General features: G+C 45.4%; 1 protein-coding gene across 1 annotated transcript in view; it reads left to right on the top strand.

Moving 5' to 3' along the window:
- PTPRB (protein tyrosine phosphatase receptor type B) overlaps positions 1-14764 on the top strand; it is a 118652-nt gene that overhangs the window by 85722 nt on the left and 18166 nt on the right. Inside the window, exons 19-27 of the mRNA XM_038756023.1 lie at positions 3300-3578; positions 7899-8048; positions 8949-9192; positions 11278-11384; positions 12156-12255; positions 13014-13097; positions 13536-13553; positions 13679-13760; positions 14129-14219. Coding sequence (XP_038611951.1) covers positions 3300-3578; positions 7899-8048; positions 8949-9192; positions 11278-11384; positions 12156-12255; positions 13014-13097; positions 13536-13553; positions 13679-13760; positions 14129-14219 — 1155 coding nt within the window. The remainder of the gene's footprint in view (positions 1-3299; positions 3579-7898; positions 8049-8948; positions 9193-11277; positions 11385-12155; positions 12256-13013; positions 13098-13535; positions 13554-13678; positions 13761-14128; positions 14220-14764) is intronic.

Raw genomic sequence — 14764 nt, 5'->3', positions numbered from 1 at the left:
GATACAAATTAATCAGGTTGTCCCACATATGGGGCTCAAAGTTTTAATCCGCATTTTACAGATGAGGTAACTGAGGCCCAGAGAAATGAAGTGACTTTTCCAAGGTCACACAGAAGACATGTGTCAGAGCTGGGATTAGAACCCAGGACCTTCTGACTCCGAGGCCCATGCTCTATCCACTAAGTCAAGCTGCTTCTCTTCCTGGACTTATTTTGTCCTAACCCCTCCCCTCCTTTCCTTAATCACAAATCTGTCTCTATCACTTTCTGCAAGCGACAGTCATCCATATTTATCAACTAGTGGAGAGAGCATAGGTCTGGGAGTAAGAAGGACCAGAATTCTTATCCTGGCTCTGTCACTTGTCTGCTGTGTGACCTTGGGCAAGTCACTTCACTTCTCTGGGCCTCAGTTATCTAACCTGTAAAATGTGGATTAAGACTAAGCTTTACATGGGACGGGGATTGTGTCCAACCCGATTAACTTGTATAATAATAATAATAATGATGGTGGTATTTGTTAATCACTTATTATGTGCCAGGCAGCACTGGGGTGGTTACAAACACATTAGGTTGGACACGGTCCCTATCCCACACAGCGCTCACAGACTCGATCCCCATTTTCCAGATGAGGTAACTGAGGCCCAGAGAAGTGAAGCGACTTGCCCAGGGTCACACAGCAGAGAAGTAACAGAGCTGGGGTTAGAACCCATGACCTTCTGACTCCCAGGCTATGCCATATTGCTCCCCTATCCCTCAGTGGGTTAAAGATACTAGTCTTGCACCTCTTTCTAACTGTCTTGGGATCAGGATGCAGCTGAAATCCAAAGGAAGAGAAGTCCATAGCCCCGTCATTTAACCGGAATCCTGGGTTCCTGAGCTAGCATTACCCAACAGAAAAGGATTCACCAGAAAAACAAATGCCAAGTGATTAATCAGATCAAATAGAGCCCCAGAAATTCCCACCAATGCAATGGTTTCTTCACTCAGCATCTCCCGAACATCCATCTCAGGGGGCTTGGCTCCATCCACTTTAAGTTGGAGGCCCCATGGCTGTGCAAACTGTTGAAATACAAACATTTCATTGTCCATAGTAAATACCATGACAGCAGCCTTGCTGCTCCCGACTGTGAGCCCATTGTTGGATAGGGACTGTCTCTATATGTTGCCAACTTGTACTTCCCAAGCGCTTAGTACAGTACTCTGCACACAGTAAGCGCTCAATAAATACGATTGAATGAATGAATGAATGAAGAGCTTTCGTGCTTAGTCCTCTAGGCAAACAGCAATTCTGCCCATTTCTTCCCATGAGTTTTCTACCAGGTGCTAAATTGATGTTTCCTTGGATGGGGGGGGCGGTCAAATCAATCAATCAATCGTATTTATTGAGCGCTTACTAAGTGCAGAGCACTGTACTAAGCGCTTGGGAAGTACAAATTGGCATCACATAGAGACAGTCCCTACCCAACAGTGGGCTCACAGTCTAAAAGGGGGAGACAGAGAACAGAACCAAACATACCAACAAAATAAAATAAGTAGGATAGAAATGTACAAGTAAAATAAATAAATAAATAAATAGAGTAATCTGCTTGTGGCGAACTTTGTACTTGGATAAAAGAAAGTTTATAGTAATAATAATAATAATAACGGTATTTGTTAAGCGCTTACTATGTGCCAAGCACTGCTCTACAAGCTGGAGTAGATACAAGGTAATCAGGTTGCCCCATGCAGGGCTCACAGTCTTAATCCCCATTTTACAGATGAAGTAACTGAGGCACAGAGAAGTGAAGTGACTTGCCCAAGGTCACACAGCAGACAAGTGGAGGAGCTGGGACTAGAACCCATGTCCTCTGGCTCTCAAGCCCGTGTTCCTGCCATTAGGACACACTGCTTCTATTGCTTATTATTATTATTATTATTATTAATAATAATAATAATAATAATGATATTAAGTGGTTACTAGGTCCCAAGCACTGTTCTATGTACTGGGGTAGCAACACATTAATAAGGTCCCACATGGGGCTCACAGTCTAAGTAGGAGGTAGAATAGGTATTGACTCCCCATTTTGCAGACGAGGTAACTGAGGCACAGAGGAAATGAAATGATTTGCCCAAGGTCTCACGACAGACAAGTGGCAGAGCCAGGATTAGAACCCAAGCCCTCCTGTCTCCCAGACACATGCTCTTTTCACTGGGCCACACTGCTTCTTCCCTACTTATGGTGAGGATTTAGAGTTACGTCTTGGGATGCATTCCTTTTAGACTGTGAGCCCACTGTTGGGTAGGGACTGTCTCTATATGTTGCCAACTTGTACTTCCCAAGTGCTTAGTACAGTGCTCTGCACACAGTAAGTGCTCAATAAATACGATTGATTGATTGATTCCTATGATTGGTACTTAAGGGAATTGGATAGTTTTACTGAACACTAGATACTTGATTTGTAGGTGTGACAGTTGGACATTTGGTTATCAACGCTCTGTTTTAAGGCTCTTCAAAAAAAATCAATCAGTTGTATTTATTGAGTGCCTACTGTGCCTCTGTAGTAAGTGGCTGAGTTGAGGTGGTGGAAGGTCGGGACTGGGTGGGCCCCAGTGGGGAAACGACACGGGGTCCGGATCCATCCTCGGCTGGCTCCCCCATTCCCCCCAGGGAGGTAAGATGCCGACAGTCCCAGCCCTCCTCCGTCTCCTGGGATGTGGGAGGGAAGATTGAGACTGAGAGCCCCACATGGGACAGGGACCGTGTCCAACTCGATTTGCCCATATCCACCCGAGCGCTTAGTACAGTGCCTGGCACACAGCAAGTGCTTAACAAAAAGTGCAATTATTATTATTATTATTATTATTATTATTATTATTATTATATTGTATATTAATTATATTATTATTATTATTGTTGTTGCTGTTAACTGGAAGCAATCAGGACTGCTCTCCTCTCCACGTTCTCTGCTGAAGGGCCACAGGAGAGGCTGGGAAGCCCAGTGGAACTCACCGTTAATCCCATCAGCCAACTTGTACTTCCCAAGCGCTTAGTACAGTGCTCTGCACACAGTAAGCGCTCAATAAATACGATTGATGATGATGATCAGCCTGTGGACTGTGTCCAACCTGATTAACCTCCCCAGCGCTTAGAACAATGCTTTGCACATAGTAAGCGCTTAACAAATACCATCGTCATTATTATTATTACTGTGTGCAGAGCACTGTACTAAACACTTGGGAGAGTACAACGGCGTTGATAGACTGGTTCTCCGCCCACAACTGTCGGATATTCTAAATGTTCATTTTCTCATCTTCCTTTAGAGCCAGACAAGATACAAAACCTTCACTGCCGACCACAGAACTCCACCGCCATTGCCTGTTCCTGGATCCCTCCCGATTCCGATTTTGACAGTTACAGCATTGAATGTAAGAAGATGGATACCCAGGAAGTTGAATTTTCCAAAAAGCTGGAGAAAGAGAGGTCTCTGTTCAACATTATGACGCTGGTACCCCACAAAAGGTACTTGGTGTCTATCAAAGTACAGTCAGCTGGTATGACCAGTGAGGTCGTTGAAGACAGCACCATCACCATGATCGATCGTAAGTAATAATAATTAATAATAATAATAATTGTGGTGTTTGTTAAGCACTTACTATGTGCTAAGCACTGGGATGGATACGAGCAAATCAGGTTGAACACAGTCCCTGTCCCACATGGGGCTCACAGTCTCAATTCCCATTTTACAGATGAGGTTACTGAGGCACAGAGAAGTGAAATACTGTGTCCACTACACCATGCTGCTTCTCCAAGTGAATTCTGCTTCTGTGTTTCCGTAGAACCCGTCTCCTTAGGTGACTGTCTTCTTTCCCAAGGGGAGTTTGTTTAGATCGGCTCTCCGATCCCACGCTGGAATATCTGTGCCTCTTCCTGGTCTTATGCCAAGAGGCAGAGACTCTGATTCGGTTGGCATCATGGGCAGCACTGTTGGGTTGAAACTCTTCTCTCTACCTCCTTAGTACCACGCCTGTGGTGGGGGGGTGACAGTTTCCCCTGCCCCCATGGATTGGCATCCCGGCAGAGACTGAAACTATCTGCTATGTGACCTTGGGGAAGTCACTTAGCTTCTCTGGGCCTCAGTTACCTCATCTGTAAAATGGGAATTAAGAGTGTGAGCCCCATGTGGGGCAGGGACTGTGTGCAATATGATTAACTTGTATCTACCCCAATGCTTAAAATAGTGCTTGGCACGTAGTAAGCACATAACAAACACCATAATTATTACCCCAGGGGTAGGGGTAGATGGTTCTCTAGACTCTAAATTCCTGGTGGCAGGGAATGTATCTTCCAACACTCTTATACTGTACTCTCCCAAGTGCTTTGCACACAGTAAGCACTCCATAAATACAACTGATCGAGTAATAGTCATCCCAACATCAGCCTCACAACTCTTATATATCCATCCTTGTATCCATGTAATTTATTTTAATGTCCGTCTCCCCCTTTGACTGCAAGCTCTTTGTGCGCAGGGAACATGTCTACCGACTCTGTTGTAATGTCCTCTCCCAAGCGCTTAGTTCAGTGCCCTGCGCACAGTAAGCACTCAGTAGATTTATCAATTGACTTATAAAGGGGTAAAACCAGGCCTTTCGTTTCATTTCCTATACTCTTCTTTAGGATGCCCTGTATTTCAGTGGCCTTTCTCGGTGCTACTGAAAAATGGACAGGTAATTTGAAAGGACTATCAAAATGACACCGTGATCTCATTCCAGTCAACCGATCAGTCGTATTTATTGAACACTGACCACGAGCAGGGCACTGTACTGAGGACCTGGGAGAGTACCACATGACAATATTACACACAAATTCCCCGCGCAAAGCGAGCTTCCAGTAGAGAGGGGGAGACAGACATTAAAATAAATAAATGAATTATGGATACATACTTAAGTGCTGTGGGGCTCGAGGGGAGTTGTATAAAGGCAGCAGAGTGAAGTTTGGACTGGAAAGGGGAGAGACGAGGCAGGGAGGCAGCAAATGAGGTTGATACACTAATCAAGGCAGGATGGGATAAGTACTCGGATTACGGGGGTAGCAGTTTGGATGAAGAGGAAAGGACAGATTTTAGTGACGTCATGAAGCTATCACCAACAGGATTTGGTGATAGATCGAATATGTGGGTTGAATGAGAGAGAGGAGACAAGGCTAAAGAGCTTGTGAGAGAGTGTTTAAAGTGATGGGGAATTCAAGGGGAGGATAGGATTTGGGTGGGGAAGTTCTGTTTTGGATATGTTAAGTTTGAGGTGACGGCAGAACATCCAAGTAGAGATCTCTTGAAGACATTCCCAATTCGGTGCCGGCAGTTCATAACTGGCCGCGTTACCTTGCATTTTCAGTATGGCAGAGTGAATAGAGAACAGGCCTGGGAGTCAGAAGGTCATGGGTTCTAATCTCGGCTCCACTAATCTTGTCTGCTGTGTGACCTTGGGCAAGTCATCTCACTTCTCTGGGCTTCCATTACCTCATCTGTAAAAGGGGGATTGAGACTGTGGGCCCCACTGGGACAAAGCACTGTGTCCAACCGATTTGCTTGTATCTACCCTAGGGTTTAGTACAGTCCCTGGAACATAGTAAGTACTTAACAAATACTGTAATTATTATTATTCGTATTTGCCTATGTTGATATTTTCTGCCACTTTTCAGCCCATTCACTCATCTTCTTGAGGTCTTCCTGCCACATATCCCCATCTAAATGAATTTAGAAAAGCAATAATAATGATGATTATGGTATTTGTTAAGCACTTACTATGTGCCAGGCACTGTACTAAGCACTGGGGTAGATACAAGCAGGTCGGGCTGGACACAGTCCCTGTCCCATGGGGGGCTCACAGCCTCAATCCCCAGATGAGGCAACTGAGGCCCAGAGAAGTAAAGTGACTTGCCCAAGGCCACATGGCAGGCTCTAGCCCTAGGCCATGCTGCTTCTCATAAGCTATATGTCCTCTCCACCTTGGAGCTAGAAATAATCACTCTCTCTTCCAGAAAACTTGTGAAGAAGTTTAACTGGTTACCTGTATCTGCCCTAGTGCTCAGTACAGTGCTTGGCTGTACTAACAAATACGACAGTTATTGTTAAACAAAACCAGTTCTAGCCTCGTTCCCTGAGGGGCCCTTCAATTTACACTTCTGCCAACGTGCGCCAGGTCATCCCTACTGGTTTATCCTGTCTGTCAGCTAATTTTCTAGCCATGACAAAAACATTCCCACAAATCCCATGATTACTCAGGGTTTTTTTGTGTATATGTGTGTGTGTAGAGGGAGGTGGGGGTTGGGATTAATCCTTGGTTATGGAACCCTGTCAGATTCCTTTGGAAATTATAAATACACCTCATTCTCCTGTAACATGGGTGTGGTATTGTTGCAAAAGCTACGACTGGAAAATCTACTCAAGGCATCTGATGCCACACATACATGCACACGAACATCCTGCCAACCCTGCATCAGATTATTTTCAGGCATGCAGGTGCTGTCAGAAGAAGGTTCCGTAACACTAACTTCACAGCCTAGCCCTAACACATAGTGAAAACGTGCCATGACTGCGTATTTTGTTTGCATGTTATATACACTCTGTCCATATGCTTATCAACATCTTCAAAAGAGTCCCGCAGAGCAGTGAGGTATGATTTCCCCTTAGAGAAACCAATGCCTCAGTGATCCTAAACGGAATTATTGATTTTTTGCCACTTTTCTAGGTACAAGTCTGAGACTTATCGCTCCCTCGGTATTGTCCAGAATCACTCGGGGAACTCCTGATTTGTAGATAGGACTGGTGATCACTCTGACCCTCCCCCAGTAGCCAACTGCCCTGATGGGTTCCACACTCTTGCCATGTGTTCTGGAACTTCTCCTATGAGGTCCTTCAGAGCGTTCAGGCGAACGCTATCTTGTCCCAGTGCTTAATTTTCGGTTTCCCCCCCCGCCCACCCGTCTCTGCACACAACCCTGATCTCAAACAACTTAGCACAGGCCTGAAAGTCAGAGTGTCTGCGTTTCCATCTCGGCTCCACCACCTGTCTGCTGTGTGACCCTGGGCAAGTCCTCTAACTTCTCTGCACCTCAGTTCCCTCATCTGCAAAACGGGGACTCAATGCCTGCTAATAATGATGATGGTATTTGTTAAGCGCTTGCAATGTGCCAAGCACTGTTTTAAGCCCTGGGGTAGATACAAGGCGATCAGGTTGTCCCATGTGGGGCTCACAGTCTTAATCCCCATTTTACAGATGAGGTCACTGAGGCACAGAGAAGTTAAGTGACTTGTCCAAAGTCACATAGCTGACAAGTGGCGGAGCTGGGATTAGAACCCACAACTCCCAAGCCTGTGCTCTTTCCACTAAGCCATGCTGTTCTCCTTCCTATCTAAACTGTGAGCCCCATGTGGAACCTGATTATCTTGGGTCTGTCCCAGTGCTCGGCCCCTAATAAGTGCTTAATAAATTAGAAGCAGAATGGCCTAGTGAGTAGAGCAAGGTCCTGGGAGTCAGAAGAACCTTGGTTCTAATCCTGGCTCTGCCATTTTTCTGCCATGTGACCTTGGGCAAGTCACTTCACATCTCTGTGCCTCAGTTACTTCAGCTGTAAAATGGGGATTGACACTGTAAGCCCTATGTGGGTCATGGGTTGTGTCCAATCTGTCTTGTCTACCCCAGTGCTTAGTACAGTGCCTGGCACATAGTAAAGGCTAAGCAAACACTATTAAAAAATACCATTGTTATCATCATTAAACGATGGTTTGAGTTGAGTGGGTTGGGACGTCCATTTCAATGGCTGCTGCATGTGGTAAAATGTGAGAATTAACCCTTTTCGTTTTTCATTATTTTATTTATTTCAGTCTTCATTTCTGTTTCTCCCACCCATTCCTATTCCAGGACCACCACCTCCTCCGTCACACATTCGGGTGAATAAGAAGGAGGCCCTCATCAGCAAATCTTCCATCAACTTTCGTTTCAACTGCAGCTGGTTCAGTGATACCAACGGAGCTGTCAAATACTTTACCGTGGTGGTGAGCGAGGCGGATGGTAAGTTTACGGTAACTAACCAGACCTCGGAAAGGCTCTGGAATCCAACCGAGGATTCCATATCCGGCTTAGATGCTTCTCGTGGCTCCTTCCAGTTTTAGGATCAGCAGTCTCCTGGGATGCTGCTGGGATCCCGTTTCTACGGCTCCCTAAGAGTCCCCTGAGAAAATAACTTCGGGCCATGGTTCGTTTCAGGTTAGGGAATCTGGTGTACTCTGTTGCAGAGGAGGCAAGGCTTAGTGGTTATAGCAAGGCCCCGGGAGTCAGAAGGTCATGTTTTCTAATCCCGGCTCTGCCACTTGTCAGCTGTGTGACTCTGGGCAAGTCAGTTCACTTCTCTGGGCCTCAGTTACCTCATCTGTAAAATGGGAATTGAGACTGTGAGCCCCACATTCGTCAGAGACTGTGTCCAACCCAATTTGCTTGTATCCGCCTCAGCACATAGTACAGTGCCTGATACATAATAAGTGCTTAACAAATACCACTGTTTATTATTATTAACTCCCAAGTGCTTAGTACAATGCTCTACACACAGTAAGCACTCAATAAATACCAAGATGATGATAAGGACCATGATAGTGACAGTGTGGGTCACTGAACAGTAGTAAGGGAGTCTTTTTGATATTTTGTAAGTTCATTACGGGCAGGGAATGTGTCTGCTAGCTCTGTTATACTGTACTCTCCCAAGCACTTAGAACAGTGCTGTATACATAGTAAGCGCTCAATAAGTACCATTGATGGTTTGATTCTCCATCTGGACAGTCCCTGTTCTGGGCAAACATTCTATGTTATATTGTACTCTCCCAAGTGCTTAGAACGGTACTTTGTGCACCGTAAGAGCTCAATAAATATGATTGAATGTATGAATGAATGAATGAATGTGGGTCTTTCTCCTTCCAGGCAACGAGGAACTGAAACCAGAGCAGCAGCATCCTTTACCTTCCTACCTGGAATACCGGAACAATTCCTCCGTCCGGATGTATCAGACAAACTACTTTGCAAGCAAATGTGCAGAAAGTCCGGACAACAATGCCAAGAGTTTTGACATAAAGCTCGGCGCCGAGATGGAAAGCCTCGGGGGGAAATGTGATCCAAATCAGCAGAAATTCTGCGACGGGCCACTAAAGCCCAGGACAGCTTACAGGTGCGATTTACTGAAGTCATCTTGTTTGGCACACTAAAAGGTGGCTCTCTTGCTAGGCTCTGGGATATCTGGACACCGCCAGCTGTTGCAGATTCATTATCCAACTTCCAGGAATGCTCCGTGTTTTACTGGGCTCCTGCCTTGTGTAAAGAATCCCTTCAGCAATCTGTGCCTTCCACAATTTGCTCTGTGCAGTCTTGGAGGCTGAGTTCATTGCTCTGCCTCTTGGGTATTCTGGTGAAAGGATTGGTTCCCCTCCAGGCCTAACAGACCAAAGTTCTCCTGCCTCTAGGACATTCCTACGTAGTTGACTTCAAGCATCTTAAACTCAGTATGGCAAAAACTCAACTCCTTGTTTTTGTTCTTAAGCCTTTTCTTTCTCCCAACTTTCCCATCCCTGCAAATAACCACTCCGTCCTCCCAGTTCCAGAAACTTGTAACTTTGGTGTCTGTCCTTCACTTCCCACATTCTGTCTTTCTCTAAATCCTTCCGGTTTTCCCCCCTCCTACAATATTTCTTGGATATGCCATCCTCTCCGACCTCGTGATTTCTATCTCACTCTCATCACCACACAGCAAAATTACTGCAAAAACTTCCTTACCGGTCTATCCATCTCAAGTCTCTCCCCTCTTCATTTTATCCTCCTTGGATCATCATCTTAGAATGTCTTCCAGAACTTATCACTCTTCCCCTCAAAAACCTTCCAATAAGCTACCCATTTCTCTCTCTTTTTTTATGGGATTTGTTAAGTGCTTGCCATGTGCCAGCACTGTACTAAGTGCTGGGGTAGATACAAGGTAATCAAGTTGTACACAGTCCATGTCCCACATGGGACTCACGGTATTAATCTCCATTTTACAGAGGAGGTAACTGGGACACGGAGAAGTTAAGTGACACGCCCAAGGTCACCCAGAACTAAACAAAAATTCTGACTTATTAGATTTAGAGCTCTCTGTGGACAGGGAACATGTGTACCAACTCTGTTGAACTGTATTCTACCGAGTGCTTAGTACAGTGCTCTGCACATGGTAAGCATGCAATGAATACCACTGATTGATTTAGGGCTCTCCACTCTCTTCTCCCACCACACCCCAGCTTGTACTCCTCATTCTCCTTAGGATAACCCTCTAGCTGACACTTCCTTGGGATTTTCTTATGTCTTATTAATAATAATAATAATAATTAATGGTATTTGCTATGTGCCAAGCACTGTACTAAGTGCTGGGGTGGATACAAGCAAGTGGAGTTGGACAGAGTCCCTGTCCGATGTGGAGCTCACAGTCTCAATCCCCATTTTACAGATGAGGTAACTGAGGCACAGAGAAGAAAAGTGACTTTTCCAAGGTCACACAGCAAACAAGTGGCAGAGCTGGGAGTCTTACCTGTTGTCACCCCTTCCCTAGAATAAAACTTCCTCTCTCCACTCCTAAAATTTGCCAAACTCTGTCCCTTCATGCCTTACAAAACCACCTCCTCCAAGGAGGACTCTGATTAATCCTCACTTTTATGGTCGTATCATCCTATTAGCTACCTTAGCAAGCATATCTATTTATCAGTCTATTTGTGGGTCCACTTTCCTGTTTATTATTTGTCTCTTTGTAGTCCTGTAGCTATTGGAGATCTGCAATCTGTGTCTGCCCCATTAGATTGTCAGCATCTCAGGGGTGTCTACTCAGTGTTCCCCAGTGCCCAGTACAGGGTGAGAATACAAAGGTAGGAATTAGATGTGGTCTTCTGATCCTTGATTAAAAAGACAAGTAGGGTCACCTACACAGGTGTGCTTAAGTCAGGGACACGCTAGGTAAATGAAAATCAATCCATCAGCTGATCGTATTTATTGAGCAGTTACTGTGTGCAGGGCACCACACTAAGCGCTTGGTAGGTTACAGTACAATAGAGTTGGTAAACACATTCCCGGCCCACAACGAAAATTGCCGTCATTCCCTGGTATTTGGATACCTCTGCGTCACACAATCCTGTGTTCCTAACCTAGTGCTCCAAATTCCTGGGAGAATCGGATGGGGTATTTCCGCCCTCCCGGGTCAGCCTCAGCTATTACTAACCCAAATCCACCTCTTTCCCAGGATCAGCATCCGAGCCTTCACCCAGCTGTTTGATGAGGACCTGAGGGAGTTCACTGAGCCACTCTTCTCAGACACGTTTTTCTCTTTGCCCATCACCACGGAATCAGGTCGGTTTAACTTTTCCAGGTCAGTCACTGTCCCACATCAGCCACCCGCTGCCTCACGCACCCGAGAGACCCAGGGGATTCCTGGCTTGGGGATTCCACATTCACTGGGTTCCAATTTGAAATTGACTGGAGTCAGAATCAGGGTGATGTGGCAAAGCTGCCTTTCTGCTCTCCATATCCACCCCCAGAAACTCACACTGCTGAGAATCGATAGGCAGCCAGTCCGAGCCATATGTCAGAGAAGATGGAGGCCAACAGTGTAACCGGGCAGACAAGAGCAAACATAGTGACCCTCATGCTCCACTGTGTTCTTTGTAAATGGAAGCAAGGGATGCCATTGCCACCTCGGAGTGAATGAATGGGGAACTGAAGGCCCAGAGAGAAGCTTGCTGCCTTGCTCCAATTTCTGTGTCCTATTCCTCATCTTCAGAAGTTTTGTGGAAGGACATTTTTTTCATGATTGCACTTAAAGTGTTAAGCCAGGTCTTTCTGCACCTTCATTCCTCCATTTAAGGCATTTCAACTATCCAAGGGTCTCTGGAAATCTCCCTTTTATATTTTAGGGGCCAGGCGAACCCATCGAGAACTCACTGGTTGAGCTCCTCTCACGTGCCAGGATGTTCACAGGCTGTAGTTAGGGAAAAAATAACCCTAGAGGCTAAAATCTACCCACTCAATAGGGAAATGTCCTGCATCTACCAAGAAGAAAGGGGTCTTCTTCAATGGGCCTCATTTTCGTGCCTGGGAATTCAGTGTTCTCTTTCATTTCAGAACCCTTGTTTGGCGTGATCGAAGGTGTTAGTGCCGGCCTTTTCCTGATTGGGACGCTGGTGGCCGTCATTGCCTTGTTTATCTGCAGGCAGAAAGTCAGGTGAGTATGAAATGTGCTTTTGAGTGTTTTCCCAACCATCCAGCTTTGGCTTAAAATATATTTTCATCCATAATTCAAGGGTATCCTTTACAAATTTTAAATGCTGAAGTCCTCAAAGACTCTTAATAAAAAGGAAATTCAAACCATCCCATATTCCTTGGTTGACTTAGTTCTGTTAGCTTACCTTCTATTCATGTTGCAAGTGATGACTCTTTGAAACATGGCATGTTGTGGTCCTCTCTGCATAGCTGAACCATAATTATGCTTTGGCAGTCTGATCCTGATCTCACAGGACATGCATGCTGTCATAGCTGAGAAATTTCTCCGGGAAGCAGCAAGGCCTCGGAGCCAGAGGACCTGAATTCTAGTGCTGGTTCCACTGCTTGCCTGCTGTGTGACCTTCACTAAGTCACTTCTCTGTGCCTCAGTTTCCTCAACCAAAGTGGGGATTCAATACCGTTTCTCCCTCTTACTTAGACTGTGAGGCCTACATGGGACAGGGATCGTGTCCTACTAAATTATCTTGTAGTAGTAATAATAATAATGGCATTTATTAAGTGCTTACTATGTGCAAAGCGCTGTTCTAAGCGCTGGAGAGGTTACAAGGTGATCAGGTTGTCCCCTGGGGGGCTCACAGTCTTCATCCCCATTTTACAGATGAGGGAACTGAGGCACAGAGAAACCAACAGAGCCTGCTCAGATTTGTGTTTGAATTTTGCCACAGAACCCTGATGAGGACTGCTTGCTTTGTATTTCAGCCACAGCCAAGAGCGACCATCTGCCCGTCTCAGCATCCGCCGGGACAGGCCTCTGTCCGTCCATCTCAACTTGGGCCAGAAAGGGTAATGTCACATTTATCTTCAGAGATGCCACCACAGACTACATTCTGGTTTTTTTTCAATCAATCAATCAGTGGTATTTATTGAGTACTTATTGTGTGCAGAGCACTGTATTAGGCGCTCGGGAGAGTACGGTGCAATAGAGCTGGTAAACATACATCCCTACCCTGAAGGACTCTAAAAGGGCAAGATACACATTAAAGTAAATTACAGATAGTACAAGGTTGTGTCCCCTAAGTCCTATGGGTCTGGGGTGTGGTGCGTATCAAACTGCTTAAGGGTGACAGACCCAAATACATAGATGATGCAGAAGTTAGGGCAGATAGGATGGGACACAAAGATATTAATCAGGGATGGCTTCTTGGAGGAGGTATGACTTCAGTAGGGCCTTGAAGATGGTTTTTGATAACAATTTGGTCTTTTTTTTTTCTTTTAAAACAGGAACCGGAGAACTTCTAGGTAAGAGGAATAGCCTTTTCATCATGGTATCTTCCTTCGTGACACAATTCAGATTCGCTTGGCCGTGGTTTTTGTCTCCCTGTAACCGAGGTGTCTTTGCTGTTATTTATCTTTGACCATGGCAGCCCGATTCGAGTCAGTCAGTTTGAAGGACACTTCATGAAGCTCCAGGCAGACTCCAACTACCTCCTGTCCAGGGAATATGAGGTAGGAATCAAGCCCAAGTAAGTCCACGGACCAAGTTCCCAGACATCCCACTGTCATGGTCCCTGATTTAACTCTGGGCTGGGCTTGCCAGCCCGATTAATTCGACCGTTTCAGCCGCACTACAGAGCTCCGCTTCAACTGCTGATGGGGATTTGGTGGATCCCCAATCCAGCAAAGCCATATGTTAATTCACCCTTTAAAGAAGCCACTAGTTTCGAGGGCAAGCTGTGGCTACCGTCATTCACTACTGTAAAAAAAAAAAATGGCAAAGAGCCGTAATTTTGCTTCTGCACACCACACGTGTGATGTCATTTACATCCCACCATTTTGTTATTATTAATCACCCATCTCTATTTCTGCTTCTATAGGACTTGAAAGATGTGGGTCGAAATCAATCCTGCGACACGGCCCTGTTGCCAGAAAACCGAGGGAAAAATCGCTACAACAATATACTACCTTGTAAGTTTTAAGTTGGGATATGTGATAGTCCCCAGAATGTGCCACTTTCCACCTCTTTTCCACAGAAAAATGGAGTTGGTGCCTCTTCTTCCTCAGGAAGAAAACGACTCTTGCCAAGCGAGATCTTGGGGTTCGTCACAGGAAATCCACATCTCTGAGAGCCTGAAAATGGAACCAGTTTCCACACTGAGTGCTTTCCCTGGCCTATACTTGGGGACACTTGGTTATATCACAAAGCACAGGCTGTGGGTCAAATTGCTGCACAGACTAATCAGTTGTAAAATCATTAGCTACATAAATTCAGTAGAATAGAAAGAGATGAAATTGGTGAATAGAGAACTCAAGGAATTATTATCTTGTAGAATCAATGTTAATGGGTGGGGGCTATTGTAGGAGTGGGGACTGAAGAAATCAGAAAACAGACAGACTCAGATATAAAGAGAGACAGATACTGACAGACCTTTGAGCTGCATGGAACTGTGAGCCCCATTTGGGACAGAGACTGTGTCTAACCTGATTATCTTGTATCTACCCCAGCCCTTAGT

Source organism: Tachyglossus aculeatus, chromosome 14 (assembly GCF_015852505.1).
Source record: "Tachyglossus aculeatus isolate mTacAcu1 chromosome 14, mTacAcu1.pri, whole genome shotgun sequence".
In the NCBI taxonomy this organism is placed as follows: Eukaryota; Metazoa; Chordata; class Mammalia; order Monotremata; family Tachyglossidae; genus Tachyglossus; species Tachyglossus aculeatus.
This window is presented reverse-complemented; position numbering and strand designations above follow the sequence as displayed.